At 40.1% G+C, this 22,556-nt stretch overlaps 1 protein-coding gene across 2 annotated transcripts in view; it reads left to right on the forward strand.

Annotated features, from left to right (window-relative positions):
* Positions 1 to 4,116: 4,116 nt before the first annotated feature.
* The window catches only part of TMEM236 (transmembrane protein 236), a 53,861-nt gene continuing 35,421 nt past the window's right edge, over positions 4,117 to 22,556 (forward strand). Inside the window, exon 1 of one of the 2 annotated variants that reach the window (XM_062210523.1) lies at positions 4,117 to 6,060. In XM_062210523.1, coding sequence (XP_062066507.1) covers positions 5,975 to 6,060 — 86 coding nt within the window. In that variant the 5' untranslated portion in view covers positions 4,117 to 5,974. Of the gene's footprint in view, positions 6,061 to 17,874; positions 18,197 to 22,556 lie in introns of those variants that run through there. The other variant, XM_062210524.1, reaches the window with a different exon arrangement.

Raw genomic sequence — 22,556 nt, forward strand, 5'->3', positions numbered from 1 at the left:
AAGTCTTAAGAGAAAAAAAAAAAAAAACTGTCAATCCAAAATACTGTACACTGTAAAGCTCTCATTTATAAATGAAGGTGAAATAAAGGCTTTCCATAACAAATTGAAAGAATTTGTCTTTATTCGTCCAGCCTTACAAATGGTGCTAAAGGATATGCTACACACAGAAACGATAGTCATCATCATAAAGAATGTGAAGGCAGAAAAATTAGTAAAACTGCAAAGTAAATCCAAAGCAAACAATTGGAATATTTATGGAAAAATGGCTGGGCCAAGTCATTACTTATCAATAGTAGTCTTGAATGTAAATGGTCTAAATTCTCCAAGTAAAAGAAACTCGCTGAAGGGGTTAAGAAACAAGACCTATCTATGTGCTGCTTACAAGAAACACCTCACTGACAAAGATATTCTCAGACTGAAAGTGAAGGCATGGGAAAAGATACTCTATGCTAATGGAAAGCACAAGCAAGCAGGTGTAGCCGCCTAATATCAGACAAGATAGACTTAACAAAGACATTATGTAATGATTAGAGGATCAATTCAATAAGAGAATGTGACTGATAAATGTATGCACCTAATACCAGGGTGCCTGCCTATTTAAAATAAATGTTAATGGATATAAAGGGAAATACAATACAGTAGTAATGGGGGATTACAGCACCAGTTTCATCAATGAACAGATCAACTAGACAGGAAATCAACAAAGAAACAACAGAGCTAATTGACACTATTTAACCAAATGAACCTAACTGACATCTACAGAATGTTTTATCCTACAGTTGCAGAATCCACATTCTTTTTATGAGTGCATGGAACTTTCTTAAGGCTAGACCATAAGCTAGGCCATAAAGCAAGTCTGAGCAAATTCAAAAAAATTGAAATCATATGTCTTTTCTGACTACAATGGAATGAAGCTGGAAATTAACAATGTAAGAGTCTTTAGAAAATATACAAATACATGAAGACTGAGTAACAGTCTCTTGAATGAATGGTGGGTCATAGAAGAAATCAAAAAATTACTGGGAACAAATGATGTAGTGGATATTGTGTTCACAGTGAGGCCATAGCCTCCTGAATATTGGACATGTCTGTGGTCCTGCTTCTACCTAAACGAGCCTTGTGAAGGCATATCTCCCTAAATGGAATGCAGCTGCAGTAAGCAGAAGATTTGGGTTATTATTAGATACTGCTTTTAGGAAAATGCCTTACCAAACTCCAAGGATATAGATGTTGAGCTCATGACTGCCAGTAGCAACTTAAACTTTTGCTTCCCACTATAAATGTGTCACACAGCGCTTACCTCTCTTGCTTGTGCCTGCTTGTTATTTAACGATTAGTCCGCTGTACATTCCTAATGGTTATGTTACTAGTTGAACCCTAGACTAAATAATAAAAAGTGCCGGCTGCAGCTGTCTGACAGCACTCTGGATGAAAATGTCTGTGTTTTGGCTCATTTGAAACTCTACAGAATGAACCTGATAATACAATGTATCAAAACTTATGGGATACAGCAAAAACTGTTAAGAGGGAGGTTTATAGCAATTAGTGCCTATATCAAGAAATTGGAGAGGCATCAAATGAGCTATCAATTCATTTCAAGGACCTAGAAAAATAACCAAACCCCAAATTAGTAGAAGGAAAGAAATAATTAGAGATGTAATAAAATTTAAACAGAATATATGAAAGATCACTGAAATGAAGAGCTGTGTTTTTTGAAAAATAAAATTGATACACTGTTGGCCCAACTAACCAATAATGAGGGACGAGACCCAAATTAATATCAAAAATGAAAAAGGACATGTAACAACAGATACTGCAGAAGAATCATCAGGAGTTTCTACAAAGAGCTGTATGCCAATAAATTGGAAAATGCAAGTGAAATGGATATCTTTCAGGACACATACAATCTACCAAAATTGAGTCATGAAGACAGAAAACTAAAACAGACCAATAACCAAGGTGGATATTTAAGCAGTAAAAAAGACCCCCCCGCCCAAAAAAAAAAAAAAAAGGTCAGGACCAGGTGGGTTCACCGCTAAATTCTACCAGACTTTAAGCAATTACTGATTCCAGTTCTCAAACTATTCAAAACAGCTGAATCGGAGGGAGTTCTCCCAGTGTCCTGGTATGAGGCCATCATATCTTAATTCCTAAACCAGAAAAAGATATAAGAAATTAAGAGAACTATAGACCAATATCACTGACGAACATACATGCAAAAAGCCTCCAGAAAATATTAGCCAATTGAATCCAATAAAACATCAGAAAGATCATACATCTGGACAAAATGGGATTTATCCTTGGTATACAGGAGTGGTTCAACATATGCAAATCACTAAATGTGAGACATCACATTAACAAATTGAAGAATGAAAACTATATGGTTATTTCAATAGATCCAGAAAAGTAATAAAATACAGCATCCCTTCATGATGAAAACCTTAAGCCAATTGGGAGCTCAATTTTAAATCTTATTTAATTTGAACTAATTTAAAATTGAAATACAGAAACAAAGACTATTTCCCCCCTTAAACATAGTGTCATGGTTTTGCCCACAATAGCCATTGCATCACATAAAGTACTGCTGTTGTGTGTGTATTTTTTTTTTTAACTTTCCTAATGTGACTACTAAAAGTTGAACATTTTGTTTGTTTGGACAGTACTGACATATGGCTTTCCAGGACCTGATTGTAATCCTAAAGAACGTGTCTAACCTGCTGTGGCAGATTCTAGGGGAATCCGAAGATCGTGTTTTCATGAATTTCATGCCCTTTTTAATTTCCTTGAAGTGTGTGGAATTTTTGCCAACGACCAATAAGATGACTAGGGATGTCACGCCTATATTTGTGTTATGTCACATAAGACTCCATTGCGCCAGCAGGCTGAACTTGGAAGCAGTCCCTTACCAAGTTGAGCCTCCAGATAGGAATATAGCCCTGGCCAGCATATTGACCAGCTAAGCCATGTCCAGACTGCTGACCCTCAAAAACTGAGGTAATTAATGTATGCTGTTTGAAGTCACTACATGTATAAGTTGTTTTATAGCAATAGAAAACATGGGCTGGGAAGGGGAGAGAGTGGAGGCGGAGTGGGGCAGTGGCATACAGAACCATGGAACTCTCACAAAGGATAAATCTGGTGACATTTAGCGAATGTAATTTGAGAGTCCAGCCCCTTCAATCAGCTGTTCCTTAGGTGGTGATGTATAAGGCATTGGTTCTGAGTGGTGTACCTGCCCTTGTTTTGGTTTCATGTTCGCAGAGTAGTTTGGTGATGACTGCTTGTTTCCCATGTTAGGTCCACTTCAGGGAAAGGAAGTTCAGGTCCATCTGATTTTCAAAGGTAAATTCTGGTTGTGGAATTTATTTAATTGGCTGGGTGCAGGGCCAGGGGGATATGGTTGAAGTTGCCTTTAATCCTGCTGCTCAGAATCTTTTTTCTTGAGGTTTTAATTAAATACTGTGTGAGATGAAGTGAACAGATTTGGCCCAGCCTCTGTTAGATCAATGACAGATTGGCAGGTATTTTCATGGGGAAATTTGGCAAAAACTGAATGATGTAGACATTCTTAGATGGTTCTCCATAGTTTGTTCATGTTTCTGCATAACTTGTAAGCAAAGATGCTGCTTTTTCTAGACCACATTCTCAAGGATGTTTGTATAACAATGAGCCTTGGAAAGCAGAGAGATGTCCTCTGGAACAAGGAGCAGATTTGCTTATAGCCTTGAAAGAATCAGTGCCTCCATGCAGAGCAAAGAAAGGCCAGGCAAGGCAAGTTTCTTGTTATAAAAGAGTTTGGTTCCCTAAGCCTGGGGTTCCTCTTTTGTTCTGCAACTCACTGCATGTGCAAGGTTCCCTGGCCTTAAATCTCCTGGGCTTAGAGAACCGGCAGAAGAAAATGCTGAAGCTACTTCTGTGAGTTATACAATCCTGAAAATACTACTGCCATGAGTAGTGTAGTCCTTTGTCTTGGAATATTGCCTTTTGTGTCTTCTGTCGGCATTCAGAACTATGACACTGTGGCAGGCTGACAAGTCGGGTGAAATCTCAGACCCTTCATAGGTCTTTCCAGTTGTGTTGGACAATTGTAATAGTCAAGAAGTTATTTATTGTGAATCAGAATTTAATTCTGATTAATTCCATGTGAGAGTTCTCATGGCTAAACCTTTTCAGTATTGATTTGGGTACCCATGTGTTTTTATAAATTCCTGATGTGTATCAGGGAGAGGTGGGGATTTGTTTTATTAGATAAAATTCCATTTATTTCTGAAGTATGCTGTATCAATGACCAGATGATCTTCTTGAATGAGGTTATCTGAAATGATCATAACTTCTATGATGGCTTATTGCTTTTTCCTTTTCTGGGCCTAGTTTTTCCATCATCATGAGATAATTATATCTCTTAAGGTCCCTTCCAGCTGTAGCACCTCCAGTGATATAAAACATAATGTCTCTTTAGTTTGATATATCAGTAAGCACATACATTCTCCTTACTGTAGGATGTGCACCTGTCTTAGTGCTTTTCTAACAAGTCATTTAAACTAGGGTGATATAAGTGTCCCTATGTTATGGGTGAGGAGGAATGTGGCACAGAGTTTAGCAGTTATCCCTAGGTCATCCAGCTAAAAGGTGCCATAGCTAAGGCTCAAAACTAGGTAAATGTGTTCCCATAATCACCATACTCTGCTGCCTCCCATCTTGTCATAAAGTATTGATTCAGTCTTGTGTGCAAAGAACAAGTTTAGAAAGCTGGAAGCCATAGGGAAGCATGAGGCTGCTTTCTAGAATCTTGGCACTAATACAGATTTTTGTATTCTTTGTATGCATTGTGTGTATGTCTGAAGGATTCCAAGGTAAGAATTTGGATGTGGAAATACCTTATTGGAAAAGTATATATTAAGTGTTTGGTCCCAGGTATTTATTTATTTTTGTTGTTGTTGTTTTGTTTTTGTTGTTATTGTTTTTGTTTTTGAGAGACAGCTCCCATCCACTGGTTCACTCCCAAAATGCTCACAATCAACAGAACGAGGCTTAGTCTGAAGCTGGGAGCATGGGTGGCAGGAACCCAATTATTTGAGTAATCACTTGCTGCCTCCCCCAGTCTGCATTAGCAGGAAGCTGGAGCCAGAATCCAGGTGCTTCAGTGTGGGACATAGGTGCCTTCCCGGCTAGACAAAACTCCTTATCTGGTTTGAGGCTTTTGACTGGCTTATTTAGGATTGTTTAAAGAAACCTTAGGATTCTAATCTGACAGTGATAAACCAGGTCAAACTCTTGCAGGCAACTATGGAAACATAATTGGCCCAAATGCTTGCCTATTTGGTACTCAGAATTAATAAGAAATTGTGTATAGAGATTAAAACAGTCATGTTGCAACATTTTTCTTTAAAAAGTTTCTTGTAAACCCAAATCCCCTTATGTAGGTTAATATGAGTTTCTTTAGGATAATAATGGAATCTTTTCTTCTCTGTACCTGCCATTGCACCAAGGACAAAATTCTTTCATAGTATTCAGTTAATAAGTGTTGAATGAGGAGCCAGTGCTGTGACACAGCGGATTAAAATCCTGGCCTGAAGCGCTGGCATCCTATATGGGTGCCAGTTCGAGTCCTGGCTGCTCCTCTTCTGATCCAGCTCTCTGCTATGGCCTGGGAAAGCAGTAGAAGATGGCACAAGTGTTTGGGCCCCTGCACCCATGTGGAGACCCAGAAGACACTCCTGGCTCCTGGCTTTGGATCAGCTCAGCTCCAGCTGTTGCGGCCAATTGGGGAGTGAACCATCGGATGGAAGACCTCTCTCTCTTTACCTCTCTCTGTAACTCTTGTCTTTCAAATAAATAAAATAAATCTTTTTAATAAAAAGTTAAAAAAATAAGTGTTGAATGAATGATCAATTTCATTTTACAGAATGCAGGCTGAGTCTCCAAAGGACTGGATAGCCAGGACCCTCAAGGAAGTTCAGCTGAACAGGCTTTCATGAAAGAATTACTAAAGACTAAAGGAACAGACAGGAGCATTGACGCACCCCACTGTCACCACACCCAGGCCAATAGGGGCAAGAGGTGAGTGCATGGATTCCAGTGAGAGCTGGACTGTGGAGAAGGGACAGACTGACAGGGCATTAGCTAGTACAGTGGGCAGGAAAGATAGACAAAGGGGATAAATGTCCCAGTTTTCTGCTGTTCTCTAGTCTCCCTCAGTTCCCTCATTGGCTGAACCCAATTGGAATACAGAAGGGGGGTGGCTTCCAAAGGGCACGATGACAAATGGAGACAAGACAGTGTGCCAGGGAGATTTTTTATTGAGCCATGCATTGTCATTTAATGCAACTTGATTTTTCCACCTGAAGAATGCTAATATTAAAATATTAAATTTTTGCTCTAGCAGTTACATACATTATTTTGTGAAAAGCCAAGCATGTTCTGGTTATTTTTATAACTGATTATTTAATATTTATGTTGCTAAGAATTTATGTAAAATACTAAATTTAAATTATCAGTAGGTGGTGCTGCTGAGATTGAATCTTGAAAAATCTAAAATAGACATTTAACTGAAGGTTAACTAGGGTTCATGCAGGTGATTTGGGAAAGGACTTAATGTTACAAGACAGTCAATTTCTGATTTTTTGCCTTTCCATGACTTTGGAAAGCTCTGACACTATTGAATTTTGATTTATTTGATATGTGGATTCTTCTTGATTGGCCCAACTATCATAGGATCAGCAACTGCTATATCTTGGCAGAATCTGAAGGATGAGCAAACTGTTGCTAATTTTCTGATATGGTATACTACTGTTAGCTGTTGACCTCATGTTTAATTTACTGCTAGAGACCCAAGCAATGAATCATGTATGTCTTTTTTTTAAATAATAATTTGAATTTTCTGGAGAAGATAATTTATATACAAGCAACTTCAGAGCTTTATTTTCTAGCAGCATCAGAAATGATTCCCTGAAGTACCATTTTCTTGTCAAACCTCAGGAACTAGAGAGTAATACAGACTTTTATCACTAGAAACAATTCCATAAAAATTATGCAGCTATAAAATGTCTAGCCTGGCATAATTCTAGAAAAACTAAAATATTCTATTCCCCACACTGTATCATAGTTGTTAGAATACAGATTCCCAGTCTATCTGCATGGAGATTGTGATTTAATTGATCTGGGATAGGACTAGAAAGCTGTAGTGTATCAAGTGCCCCAAGTCATCCTTCAGTCTCACTAGTTTGGACAACAGTGATTCTATAATTTCCGTTAAGTCTATATGTTCTTCAAAATAAAGACTATTAAAATATTCTGGTCAGGATTCCATGTATTATATGATAGAACCTCCTCCTTTTGAAGTAAGTCACCTTACTCATTTGGTCTAAGGCTTCACTAACGTTCTGAAATCACAGTCCCCTTTGAAAAGCTGAATAAAGATATGGAACTTCCAGTGCTCCTGCCTAAAGTTTTACACCTATTTGCAGGTGCTTCAGAGACACTTAGAACTCATTTATGTAGCCTGTCTTTTGAACACCTGTCCTCTAGAGTCAGTCTAAATTTCCCTAGCCTAATATCAAGATTTTCTGTTATCTTGCTCCACCCTACCAATGGAGCCTCTTAATATTGTCATTATAGCTAGGAGCTGTGAAGATGGATAAATTTTACAGATGATATTCCTGAACATAGGAAAAAATTAGCCAGGAACCTATATGATTACCTATAAGTCTACATGTTCTTCAAAACACTTTGTATTAAGAAAATATTCTTTTTTTTTTAAGGTTTGTTTATTAATTTGAAAGGGAGAGTTCCAAAGAGAGGGAGAGAGAGAGAGCTATCATCCACTGGTTCACTCCCCAAATGGCTGCATTGGCTGGAGCTGGGCTGATCTGAAGCCAGGAGCCAAGAGCTTCATTAAGGCGTCCCAAGTGGGTGCAGGGGCCATCCTCTGCTACTTTCTCAGGCTATTAGTTGGGAGCTGGATCAGAAGTAGAGCAGCCAAATGGGATGCCACTGCTGCAGGTGGTGGCTTAACCTGCTATGCCACAGCACTGGCCCCCTTTAGAAAATATTCTAGCAGGATCCCATGTGTTACAATCATTGGCATCTCCCAGGAAAGATGATAAAGGAGACTGGTGATATGTTGATTAATGTGTTCCTTTCTTCTGTCCCTAGGGGCACAGCCTCTTGTATGTCGAGTGTGATTTGGGGCCCTGTCATAGCACCACAACTCATTCTTACAGCACAGTGCTGAGTCCAGGTGTTCATCTCAGGCTTGGCCAGAGTCTTGCCAAAACTTTACAGCATCAGCAAACCTAGATCCTACTAATAATTATATTTGTCCAGTCATTCAACATCCTTAATTATTGAGGCTAATGGATTTATTACCAGTCCAAATCAATCTATCAATAGTCTGATACTGGCCCTGTGATACAAGTTCAAAGTCGTGTTATCATAATGGAGGAGAGGCATTTAGATTAATGCCTATGCCAGATTCTAAGTAACTATTAAAAATAGAAACTAAAGCATATCTGTGGTAGTAATTTAAACCATGTATTTTACTTCTGTATTTATTATGATTAGCTAGCTGTTTACATGTAATTAGTTTGTCTACAATTAAATAACACAGGACTGAAAAATTTGCTCCAATGAATGGTGACTTTTTGAAAACATAAATGTAAACAGTTATAAAATATAACCCCAATTCTTTGTATGTATTCCTCATTTCTTTAATTCTGATTGTCTCAATTTAACAATAACAGAATTGAAGATGAATTCAGCAGATGAGTCCTGGACAGAAAAGTTAACACAGCAAGTCTGACTGCTTTCTTTTGAAAGACCTATTACCAGGTTTCCCTTAGCTGCCGTCTGGGAACCTGGTTTTGGGGAATGTTACCACTGTTCCCAGAACTGACAAAAGTAGCTTGCTATGCCTAAATGATTTGCCCAACTTACGAGGTTTATGCTGAGCCCTTGTTTTCCTTCTGGGAGTCTAGGCCAGGAGTACCTACAGAATCCGTGCCCAGTGCAAACCCCAGGCACTGGGTCTCCAGTGAGCTTTCCTGCTGGCAACATTTCCTGTGTTGTCACTGCTTGTTACTCGAGGACTAATCATGTCCATTACCCGTGTGACTCAGTTGGGAGAAGGCCCTTGGATTGTGCCTCCTTTCCCCTGAACTTCATCCTGTACACCTTCTCTCACCACTAAGTTTGCTTCAAGTACAATATTCTGAGTCCTGTGAGTCCTCATGACAAATTGTTGAAACTGGTAGTCTTAGGGTCTTCCCAAGATATTGTCAATGTGTTGTATATAATTCATTTATTTACAAATGAATAAGGGAAATAAAACACTTAAGTTTGAAACTACAGTACGAGATTAGAATTTAATAGTTTAAGAAGTCATAAGAACTAATATTGTTTCCAGCTAGGCTGGAAATGTTTTGTAGCAAGTTTAATAGTTTTTTTCATTAGGACGCTGAAAAGAGTCTAGGGACAGGCATTTGGCTAGCAGTTAAGACGATGCTTACGATGCTCACTTGCCATGTGTCTGGGTTTGGGTCCTGGGCCAAGCTTCCTGATAAGACACACTGTGAGAGGCACCAGGTGATGGCAAATTGGTGGGTCCCTGCTATCTGTATGACAAGGAAGGTTCCCTCTGTTTTAACCCTATGAGGTTAAAGCTGGGAAGCCACTGGGGGAGGGGAGCTTTTGATGAGGTGAAGCCCTTGACTTGCCTCATTGAATGTTTATAAAGCTCAATTGGCCACATGTACAGAATATAAGATGCAATATTTTTTGTTTTTAAAGATTATTTATTTGAAAGTCAGAGTTACACAGAGAAAGAGAGACTGAAAGAGAGAAAGAAAGAGAGAAAGAGAGAGAAAAAGAGAGAGAGAGAGGTCTTCCATCTGCTGGTTCACTCCCCAATTGGCCGCAATGGCCAGAGCTGCACCGATCTGAAGCCAGGATCCAGGAGCTTCTTCCAGGTCCCCCACGCGGGTGCAGGGGCCCAAGCATCTTCCAGTGCTTTCCCAGACCATAGCAGAGAGCTGGATCGGAAGTGGAGCCACCGGGACTTGAACCGGCGCCCATTTGGGATGCCAGCACTGTACGCGGCAGCTTAACCCCACTACACCACAGTGCCAGCCCTAAGATACAATCTTATAATGCTTAACTATGGGAATACCTTTTAAGAAAGTTATCTTTTGGTGACTTGTCCTTGTGTGAATGTCACAGCACATACTTAAACCTCAGTAGTATAGCCTAGTATGCAGACAGGCTACGTGGTGTAGCCTACTGCTCCTAGGCCATGGATAGCATAGTACTGTCCTGAATATTGTAGGCACCTGTAGCACAATGATATGTTTTTGTGTATCTGAACAGGTTTGTGTACACCAGCATCACCACAGGCCCATGAGTAATGTCTTGTACCACCGTGTGATGTCACTAGGCAATAGGAATGTTGCAGCACCATTGTAATCATATGGGACCACTGTGAGCTATGTAGTTCATTGTTGACTGAAACAGCCTGATGTGGTGCTTGGCTGGATATTGTCTTCCACAAGACTCGTACCTTTATAGCCTGAATTTTTTAAAATGGGGCACTTAGGTTAGAAGATTCCAGTCCCACAATATCAACTCAAATCTTCACAGAACAAACCAAATCTGCACCACCCAGTGGAGTTAGAGAGCACTGCATACAGGCAAACCACTTGAAATTTCAACTATTTTATCCACGTTGACCAAATTAAGTGAATAATTATTATTCTTGCTTATTTTGTGAGAATATGGGCAGCATTACTACCTGGTTTCAAGTTATTTTAAGTAATCAAAAATTGAAGAGCTGCAACTATATTAAGTCTTCAGCAGTGAAGATTTGGGAAATTTAGGAGAAAATATCCGTGTAAATTTTGGGATAAGTTTATGCAAATTGTTTACAGATGTACTACATTTAAATAAGTTTTATTTGCTTAAACTTGTTACTCTGAAATACTGAAAGGATAACTCAAATTGTGGAAGTCTTGAAAAATAAAATTGTAGAATCATAGAATGTAGTAACTTCCTTTTTTTCTTTAAGATTGTTTCTCCAGTTCTAAGATCCTATTTACAAACTGTTGTGTAAATCCTATTTACACAATTTGTGTGCTGTTACAAGACCTGAGTAATTATAGTAGAAAAACATTTCATGGAGCACAATGATTTTTAATAATTTAAAAAATTCTCTACTTTTTGTTAATTTCAAGAATACAGTTACCAGTTTTATAAAAGAGTTGCAAAAGAGAATATGCTATTGTTGTTGGTCTTACAAATTTGCTCTTACAAATATTTAGTAACCTGAAAGTTGAAATTTTACTTTGTCTTACATTATAAACTTTGGTAAAAGGGCATATATCACATGGTAACATAATCTTACTAAATTCTTTCCAAGTGATTTATTTGCTAACACACACTTTTGAGGATTAACAACTCTTTGGAAATTACAACTAATCAGTAATTAGGCCCAGAGGTAGACTTTCACCTGTTCCGTAAGCTGTCTGTGCAGCGTGATCCTGACGGCAGCTTCATTACCACCAGCGCTTGCCTTTTTGCACATCAACGCCAAATGATCACAGGAAACAAGCCACAGATATGCCAGAACATTCCTGGCAGTTTTTACATTTTGCTTTGCAGACTGTATACTGAAAACAATGAGCAAACCTTGAGATTAAAAATGATCTTACTAACAATTTCAGAGACTTTCAGTTTTTGACTTCCTGCCTGCAGGAAGGAAATGACAGTTGGAAGTGTGGAGAACAGGTGTTCCCTTGGACAGAATGATATCTTCTGCTTACTAAAATAAAAAACACTGCATCAACACTCCTACATGGAAGTGAATTCTAACCACAAGACTCAGTTTTTCCACCACAGATCCAGCTTCAGAAAACCAATCTGTTTTCTACCAGGAAGTTGTTGAACCCAGCAATAAATAGGAGTCTGAGATACAAGATTCTTCACAGCCCAAGTCAAGGGTCTGAGGCTTGGAGATGTCGCTCTCCCTGTCCTTCCAGTTACTGGCAGCACAGTGGCATGGCAGATTCGTCAGGGGACTTAGAAGGGAAAGAATCAGGACTGGAGTAAACAGGTCCCAGCTGAAGAGCAGGTGATTTTTAAAGCTTTTCTCACCTCCCTCTGTCTTTGTCTCCCAGTGAGGGTCTGGATTATTTCCTCACAGTAGCTTAGTTTTGGCCTAATGACATTCTTTTTCTTTGCCAGACTAGCTGGTTGCTTTATTATTCATGAAGCAACGTGTCCTGCCTTCCAGTCTGTTGATAGGTGGTTGGTACCTGAGAAAGACTAAAGCCTAAAATAATTAAAGGCTCTGTCTTGGACCAGAAAAACATCAGACAATCCTCTACAGCCTCTTCTGATAATGGTTCAAATCCTTTATAGAGTATGCATTTTTGAGGATGCACGGATTCAGGAAGATATTGTAGCACTAGCATTTGTAAAAGTCTTTGTCGGTGCTTGGAAAGGATCATGGTCTTTTCCTAACATGCATCATGAAATGAATGATTCTGCAAACCAAAGGGACCATGTCTTTTCTTTCTCATTTGGAGATCCTACAGAGTCATGGCACGGCAGAAGAAGATATGGTAGCTTTAACTGGGCCTAAGCAAGGGAGTTAAGGTTTGTGGGCTCAATGACTATATAGGTTATATTGGCACAGATTGTGCACAATTTCTTCTTCTGAAATATCTGTGTAAAAGCCAGCGTTTCCTTGCAGTTAAAGAGGAATTAGCTATTGTTGAAGCCCTGCACATTTCCCCTACCGCTTGCCAATCCCCCTACAGTTCATTCTTTCCAAATACATATTAAGGGCCTATTACGTGCTGAGAAATACTGTACCCTGCCTCCAAGGAGCTTATGATTTTGTGGAGGGCCCTGTGTGTAAAGAAATGATTTAGGGAGGTAAGTGCTACCCAGAAGTATTCAAATAGTGTTTAGCACAAAAGGAGAAAATGTTCAATTTCCCTTGGAGAAGGAGGGTAGGAACGGCTGCACAGAGGAGAAAGCTCTTAACATGGATGATGGAGGGTGGTGATCATACTTTCTAGCCCTGTCCTGAGCGGGAAAGATGGCTCATTTCCCCCTCAAACAATTATTCAAGACTGTCCCCTGTCTTCTGCTTGCATTTTTGCCGTTTTTGCCTCTAGCACTACCACTGACAGGATAAGTGGAAGTGAAATTTGTTTATCCGGCTTATGCTTAAGGAAAAAAGAGGGAAAACAAATCAGTGCAGGAAAGGGTAAAAAAAATTAGACCACAAAAGTTTTATTAAATTGGAATTACTTTTAAAATTTCTCATAGTCTAAATTATATTTTGTGAAATACTCAACTTGACAATATTAATACAAAATGAAAACTCTTTCTACCCCATCTGGTCCTTCCTCCAGAGATCACACTATGAATATTTTGTTGAGTCTGTTTTTGGATTCTTAGATGTGCCATTAAATCCATAGCTATAGTTTTTTTTTTTTCAAATAAAAATATATGATACCAATCATATTCTTTGACATAGCATCTGCAACCCACTTTCCACCTCCTCTCCTCTCCAACTGCTCACTACACCATGAATATTCTGGAACTATTTTCCAAATGAAATGTCATTGCAATATATAGAGAAGATTGATGTAGCTATTTATAGATATTGACTTGGGCCCACAGAAAGATCAGTACAGGCCCAAGCTCACCTTTGAGAAGGCTTCTGTGATTAACTCTTTTTTTTTTTTTCAGTCCTCTCCTTTGAATCATTCACTCTTTTTACATGTTTTTTTCTGAGTGAAATTTGACCCCTGCTCATAAACATGCTTTTGTGTTTCACTAAAAATCTTCTTGTTGCAAAGAACAAAGACCCCTTATTGTAAGGAAACATGTGAGGCACATATAGAAACTTCTTTCTTGGGATGCTTCTCCTCCCTGTTGATCTATTCCATTCTTCTCACTCTTCAGGCTAACTTCGTCATTCCACTAATTCCTGTATTTTTTCCCTAGCCAGCTTATAGTGGATCATTCACTCATTCATTCATCAGATAGTGCTGAGTATTCATAGCATGTCTGGGTGGTTCTGTCCAATACAGTTTGGCTTGCTCTAATTCTGACTCAAAACTATGACCTCCTTAACTTTACCTACCTTATCCCCCTGCGTTTCTGAATTCAAATTCCCAAGGTTGAGAATAAGAATTGTCCAGTTCGTGCCAGTCCACACATAATCTGCTTGACATTCCATAGTCCAGTTCCAGTTCATCTTGGCAGAAGGAGGTTGGAGGACTTTGGGCAGGGTGGCCCTTTACAGGCCTAACCTGCCTAGAACATTCCATGAATGGACTTGGGTCTTACCTATCTGCACTTCTGTCCTCTCCCTAAACAGAAGGACTGTCATGATGTGCACACAGTCACTGTCCAATGGACAATGTTAACACAATTATTTCTTCGCATGGAGCTGGACTCACTGTGCACAGAAGGTGAGAATCACAGCCTCCGTGCTGCTCAAACATAAACCATTCCATGTGCTGGAGAGCCGCAGGTCATTGTCACAGGAATGCTGATGTTCTTGGTTTTATCTTTGGAGGTAGAAATGAAGAGAGATAAACCAGAAAGAAACCACAGATGAGAAATACAAAGCTAGAGCTGGTTTAAGTCCCTATAAAGGGAAATAAAATTGAGCATGAAATTACAGACCTGTGTAAGACACTTATTTTTCCCTGGATTCATACTGTTTTTAGTTAGTAATTCTCTACAAAGTTCAGGTTTTAATTCCTATTAGTACATAAAGTATATGCAACTTAGCACTGATGACCCCAGACAGAGGATTAGGCAGTTAAAATGTAATTTGTATCTAGTATCAATTAAATAAAAAATTTTATTACGGATGATCTAGACAATCGAAGTCAATTATATGTGTTACTAGAAATAGTTGACAACAGAACGAATGCTCAAATGGTGTCTTCCTCTCCCATACATATTCTTTTCTCCACTCATTCTTCTAAGTCTCCTCTCATTTGAGAGGACTTCTGCCAAACTTTAGTATATTTAAAATTTGAGCTTATGTAGAATAGCTGGATATAGTTGAGGAGTCACCCGACACGTTGCTGTGCGGTGAGAAGGCAGACTGTATTAATCCTGAGCTGCTAGCAGAATGTTAGAAGGCATCCTACAAGTCAGACAGTGCAGGGGAGAAAGAGATGCCAGCTCTTAGAGGGTAGTGGGCTCAAGATCTGTTGGTGCAACGTCCTCCTCATCACTCCTGCTCCATTAGTGTTAGCTGTGGCTCTCACCTCTTGTCCAGACTCTGCTGAATCTTCGCTGGCTTCCCTGTCTCCAGGAGGTGCTATTTCTGTCCTTTACATCTGTACTAACTCCTTTTCCAAGTCATCCAGTGACTCCTGTGTTCAGAACCCATTGCCATACACTTACATACCCCAGATCCTTAATGGGGCTCTTATATTTAATAATCAACTCTAACTGATTTCTTTTTTTTTTTTTTTAAAGATTTATTTATTTCTATTTGAAGAGTTACACAGAGAGAGAAGGAGAGGCAGAGGCAGAGAGAGAAAGGTCTTCCATCCGATGGTTCACTCCCCAATTGGCCGCAACGGTCACAGCTGTGCCAACCCGAAGCCAGGAACCAGGAGCTTCTTCCGGGTCTCCCACGCGGGTGCAGGGGTCCAAGGACTTGGGCCATCTTCTACCGCTTTCCTAGGCCATAGCAGAGAGCTGGATTGGAAGTGGAGCAGCCAGGACTCGAACTGGCGCCCATATTGGATGCTGGCACTGCAGGCAGCAGCTTTATCTGCTGCACCACAGTGCCGGCCACAACCCCAACTGATTTCTAACATCGTCTTCCCCTGTTCTCTGTGGGACCACACCAGACTGATTAACCATTGCAGCCTCCTTGCCTCTTTTGTTTTCTGGCTGAAATGTCACCTTTCCCTAAAATCCCACATCCATCTTGATCTTCCCCTTCCCACAGCCCTAAGATGAAGTTCCCCTGTGTGTTCACATAGCCTTTAGTTTTTACTCTGACCTTTGTTCTTTTTTTGTTGTTCATAAATTTTTTCCCCCATTGGACTGTGAGCATTTTCAGGACAAGGACTCCTGTCATTCATTCATCTTCACACTGTAACACCTAGTGAGGTTCTGATTACAGCTGTTCAGATTTGGTTTCTCAAAAATTTATTTTTGTTTGAAAGGCAGGGTGGGGGGAGAGAGAGAGAGAGAGAGAGAGAGAGAAATACCTTCCATCCTGTAGTTTGTTCCCCAAATGCCTGTAACAAACATGGCTGGGCCGGGCCAAAACCAGGAACTGAGAATTCCATCCACTTCTCCGATTTGGGTGGCAGGGACTCAGGTACTTGAGCCATCACCTGCTATCTCCCAGAGTTCACATCAGCAGGAAGCTAGAATCAGAAGTAGAGCCAAGACTCAAACCGAGGCCCTCTGATATGGGATCCAGGTATCTTAACTGCTGAGCTAGACACTCCCAAATTTGGCTGCTGCTTCTTCTTCTTTTTTTTTTTTTTAATTTGAAAGTCAGACTTACAGAGAGAGGGAGAGTGTGCTTCCATTTGATGGTTCACTGAAATGGCTGGGGGCTGGCTCAGGCTGAAACCAGGAGATTTATCCACTGTCCTACATTCGTGGCAGGGGTCATTTTCTGCTGCCTTCTCAGTTGTGTTAGCAGGGAGCTGGATCAGAAGTAGAGCAGCTAGAACTTGAACCAGCACCCAGATGGATGTCAGCATCACAGGCAGTGGCTTGACACACTATGCCACAACTTGTTTTTGGAAGGAAGGATATTTATGGTCATAATTGTCTTAAATATTTCTTATGCTTTTGACTACATATAGATAGTTCTTAAAGTGTTAGTCCTGGAGCCCGTGCTGTGGCTCAGCGGGTTAATGCCCTGGCCTGAAGCGCCGGCGTCCCATATGGCGCCGGTTCTAGTTCCAGCTGCTCCTCTTCTGATCCAGCTCTCTTCTGTGGCCTGGGAAAGCAGTAGAAGATGGCCCAAGTGCTTGGGCTCCTGTACCCATGTGGGAGACCCGGAAGAAGCTCCGGGCTTCTGGCTTCAGATCGGCACAGTTCCGGCCGTTGTAGCTAGTTGGGGAGTGAACCATCAGATGGAAGACCTCTCTGTCTGTCCTCTCTCTGTGTAACTCTGGCTTTCACGTAAATAAATAAATCTTTTTTAAAAAATAAAGTGTTTGTCCTGATCATGAGTTTCTAATATTGCCATTTTAGTCTCCTGACCAATAAGATAAAAACAATATTCATCTGTGTTTTATAGCAATTATTATACAATTATGATTAAGTAAATTATCAGGAAGAATCCTGGGTGGGAAGTTAACAAAGTAAATTCAAACTCCTTTTTCAAGTACTTTGAAGAAGAGTGGGGTGTAGTTTTCTAAGATGAAGGTTCAGAGTTTGGGTATCTCTTTTTGCCTGAATTCACTAAAACATGAAAATAGAGAATTGGATTACACCCACGCCTCCCCTTCCACTCGAAGGTTGTATTATTCAAATGGTTCTACTTAACAGGGCTTAAATATTATTTAAATTATTTTGTGCTAAAGGTTTAAATATTATTTAAATAGTTTTGTGCTAACAATAGCAAGAAAGACTACATTTAAAAATTTTATTTTTACCAATGCTCCAAGAAGTACTTTCAAGTTCATTTGGCTTCTAATTATAGATGTACAAATACATCTAATGATCATTTTCACAGTGGCCCTGTTTCTTTAAGAGACCACAGTTGTTAAGTTGGAAGTTCATTGAACCATACGAGGGTCAATAAAAGGATAAAGTCACTGGTTAGTGATTCGAGGACAAGGAACTTGATCATAGCTCAGTATCTGGTGTCCATATGCTGCTCACAATCAAAGGGGAAGCTCTGGGACCTTGTCAGCTCACGTTTCCCCAGGATGGCTTCTGGCAGACTAATCAAGCTCGTGGTTTTCGAGCTTCTGGAGTTTGCTGCTTTCTCCATTCCCACGCTCGTGATTATGGAGCAGTTTGCCACTGCCTACCAGAGGACCAGGAATGCGTCTGAGAAAACACATTACTGGCTGATTGTTTCCTGCTCTATCGCCTATGTTGCCGTAGTGAGTCTTTTGATTTGGGTTCCCGTAAAAGTTCTCTTACACAAGAAACGTCATCTTTACAAAAAAATTAAAGGATGGTAAGTAGAAGAATGCTTTAGTAGGGAGTCCCTGTGATGCTTTCATAGTTGTTTGCTAATGTTCTCTCTTTAAGGATGTAAACATGGCATATGCATGTGTATAAAGTGTGAGATCAAGAGTGAACTTACGGCACTGTTTCTGTAAGTGCGCTGACCTGGTATCTTCTGTACATTTTCTTTTTGTACATTTTCCTTTTTGCTGAGTGATAATGACAAATTACATATGTTATTAAGACTGGTGTTAGCATGAGTCCATGATGCCCTAAATAGACAATGTTGGACCTGGTTCCTCCTTCCACTAAGTCCCATGAAGGTATCATAGTTAGCTTACATCAGTCATCAGAAATAATGCGGGTTTTTGTGTAAAACTGAATGTAACATCTATTTTTCAAGTGTTTGCTTTTCGTTTTGTAGGTCTAAGGCATACTTTGACCATTAACCATTTCAGATATTTTATCTTATTTTTTTTTCCATTTCAGATATTTTAAACACCTTGTTCATTTACTTAGATTTTTATTAAGAATACTATGTTGTTAAATTCTATTGCCCTTATGGTGAGAAACTACTTTGATAAGAAAACAGAAATAGTTTACATGAATTGAGATTTAATGTTGATTTAACTAGTGGTTTAGCTAATGATTATACTGATCCATACAAAGGTATTGAGAACAAATAATCTCTGATACATTTGTATCAGAATGATACATTTTCCTTTTAGATCTTCAGATCTAATTCTTACTCATCTAGGATTTCTTTGTTTTTCTTGATAAGTTAAATTTTCCTTACTGCTCTTTTTTTTTATTTTTTATTTTTTGACAGGCAGAGTGGACAGTGAGAGAGAGAGAGAGACAGAGAGAAAGGTCTTCCTTTTGCTGTCGGTTCACCCTCCAATGGCCACTGCAGCCGGCACGCTGCGGCTGGCGCACTGCGCTGATCCGAAGCCAGGAGCTAGGTGCTTCTCCTGGTCTTCCATGCGGGTGCAGGGCCCAAGGACTTGGGCCATCCTCCACTGCACTCCCGGGCCACAGCAGAGAGCTGGCCTGGAAGAGGGGTAACTGGGACAGAATCCTGTGCCCTAACCAGGACTAGAACCCAGTGTGCTGGCGCCGCAAGGTGGAGGATTAGCCTAGTGAGCCGCTGCGCCGGCCCTGCTCTTTTGTTTTAACATCAAAAACAGAACACATTTGCAAAGTGAGGACCACCCCTTTTAAGTAAGGGCGGAAATGTAAAAATAATAGCCACAGCATCATGTCTAGAAAGACAGCTAGGAGGACGCTGGAGGCTGAGCTGAAGTGTGGAGTTCTTTAGGTGCTGGCACTGCACGTGACCCCCGTGAACCTTGTTGGGCTATCTTCAGTTCCCAGAGGGCAGGGCTCTTATGGCACTTTCAGAAATAATCCACTTCTTGTTGGCACTTCTCTTAATCAGTGGGGTCTAGGACCTGAACCCCAGGGTGATCTGAGGGATAGCTTGAAGATGGGTTCAGCCCTTCTCTTATTACCCCCAGCCCCTCTTGGAGTTGCTTTGACTACCCACGACTCATGGCTGGGTGGGGAATTTTGAAGGAAGGAATGGAAGAAGATCCAAATGACAACAGGAGTGAACAGTGGGATGCTGGCTATGACAGCTCAGGAAAGTGTTTTTCCTTTTATTTTTGCTTGGTTTTGCTTGTTTTTTATGTTGGCTCAGATCCCTAGGACTCTAGATTCTGAATGTCATTCAGGGAGTTCATCTTCCCATGTTTTTTTTTATATGTCGTAGATTATGTAAAATAGTTTTATATATGAATTTCATTTCATTCTGTACCACCTCATATAAGAACTGATGTGAGGAAGTATATATTTATTTATGAGGCTTATTGTGAATTTTATCATTATCCTTTAAAATTTTGCTTATTTATTTTCACTTCATTTGAAAATCAGAGAAAGAGAAAGAGACACACAGACAGACAGAGGAGATCTTCCATCTGCTGGTTGACTCCCCCAAATGCCCACAACAGCCATGGCTGGTCCAGGCTGAAGCCAGGATCCAGGAACTCAATTCAGGTCTCCCATGTGAATGGTAGGGACCCAAGTACTGAAGCCATCATCTGCTGCCTCCTAGGGTGTGCATTAACAGGAAGTTACGTGAGAAGCCAGGACTTGAACCACATACAGTGATATCGAATGTGAATATCCCAAACGGTATCTTATCTGCTATGCCAAATGCTTCCCCCTCCCCAAGTTTATCATTATCGGTTCCAAAGGGAACCTGAGGGTTAGGGAAATTAAAACAACTTTCCCAAAGTCAGTCAACTAGTGAGTGAAAGAGCCAGATCTCGAACCTAAATCTAGCTGATTCCATAACTGGCACCTCTAATCGCTATCCTAAATTACTTCTTTTGAAGGACACAGTTCCAGTCTTCTAGGGCAACTGAGATTAAGGCAGAAAGTTCATTTTTACTCTCCAGTGCAAGTGGTTTTCTACTCGCCTCTGGTGTCTGTTCAGATTGGGTTTTGTACATCCAGTCTGGATATTCCCCTGTGCTAAAGTAACTTGGGTTGTCACAATAATTACGGCTTTCAGTGATTTCTTTCTTTAGTTTCTGTTTGTGGGTGTGGCTGGCCACAAGTTTTTTAAATAGTTTTAGATAAAAGGTTATCTATAATTTTAGTGAAACTATGAAACGACTTCCTTATACGTAACCTTTCACTCGCCTGGAAGAGAAGAAACAGCTACTAAGTACTACTCTGGGAACTTTACACTCTCCATACAGTTAAATGTAAACTTTATGACAATCCAGTGAGGTGTCTTTGATAGTGTTCTCATTTTATAGATGAGAAGAAACTGAAACTTTCAGTTTCAGTGACTTAACACAGTGATTACCTGTGTCAAGTGAAAAAGCCAGGGAGTGGTAGAGCTGGCATTTTTGAGCCCAGATGTATTCAGTTCTGTGCTATCTCCTTTAACTCATGTAACTTTTCCTTTATTCTTTCTGACTTGAATGCCGATTGTGCTTTAGGAAAAATGCAACTCAGTAAAATACATTTGCTCCCCCCATGTGTATTTGGATACTGTACTTAATTCCTAGAGATGTGTATCTGGATATTCATTCATTTTTATTTATTTATTTACTTTAAAGAGCTATTTATTTATTTGAAAGGCAGAGTTATAGAGAGGCAGAGGCAGAGAGAGAGAGAGAGAGAGAGAGAGGTCTTACATCTGCTGGTTCACCCCCCAGATGTCCGCAATGGCCAAAGCTGAACCAATCGGTGTAGCAGGTGAACTCTAAGAGTTCTTCCTGCTTTAGTATTCCATGGAACACCGTCAATATTTGGTTCTATGAACCAGGGGAAGAGCAGAGTTTTTAGGAGTGGAGCTGATGTTCAGGAATTTCTTTCAAGAAGAGTCTAAGCATATGCAATGACAGACTGCATATACCATAGGGGTCCCTTAAGATTATAATGCAGCTGAGAAATTCCTGTCACCTAGTGACATTGTAGTAGCATCACATCTTCAAAGCAAAATGTTGTGTTCATGTATCTGGAGTGATGCTGTTGTAAACAAACAAGGGAGCTGCTGAGCTGCCAGCCATAGAAAAGTATGGCATATGCAATTATATACAATACATTATGCTTGATAAATACAATCAATGATAATGTTACTGATTTGTCTTTAATAAATTATATGCTTTAATCATTCTTTAAGCCTGTACTCCTTTTACTTTTTCAAAGAACCCTACAAAACAATACACCATTGTTATGGGTTGAACAAAGTGTCTTAAACTCTGATGTCTTAATGTTAATATCTGATGGATTACAGGTAAATACGGCCTAATGATGCTGTGTGAGGTGTGGCCTGTGGGAGTCTTTAGGACCCTGGGGGAATGCCTGGGACAGTGGTTCCTGAGAGGTATGATTATTTGAATTGGAGTTCAGCCTAGGTTCTCTCTCTCTGCTTCCTGTCCTACCATGTGATTGTGCATCTGCTCCCACCATCACCAGCCTCCATCAGACATGAGACTGTGGGGTTGCTCAATACTGTAACCTCCAACTGTGAGCCTCAATAAACCTCTTCTTTCCCCAAAAAAAGTTCTTCTCAAGGTAAAGTAATGAAAAGCAGACTAATACAGCCCTGTTATACCAGCAACAGCCTCATACTCATACATCTTGTATTCCCAGCATCTCTTGATTGACCTGAGAGGTGACGTTGAATGATTGAGCTGTATCATCCAGGTTTGTGTAAGTAGACTCTATCATGTCCACACAACAATGAAATTACCTAACAGCCCAGTTCTCAGAACTTCTCATGGTTAAGTGGTGCATGACTGTATTACCTTATGGACAGGGACAGTTAGGGAATGAGGGGGAGAAAAGAAACA

Source organism: Lepus europaeus, chromosome 14, assembly GCF_033115175.1.
Source record: "Lepus europaeus isolate LE1 chromosome 14, mLepTim1.pri, whole genome shotgun sequence".
In the NCBI taxonomy this organism is placed as follows: Eukaryota; Metazoa; Chordata; class Mammalia; order Lagomorpha; family Leporidae; genus Lepus; species Lepus europaeus.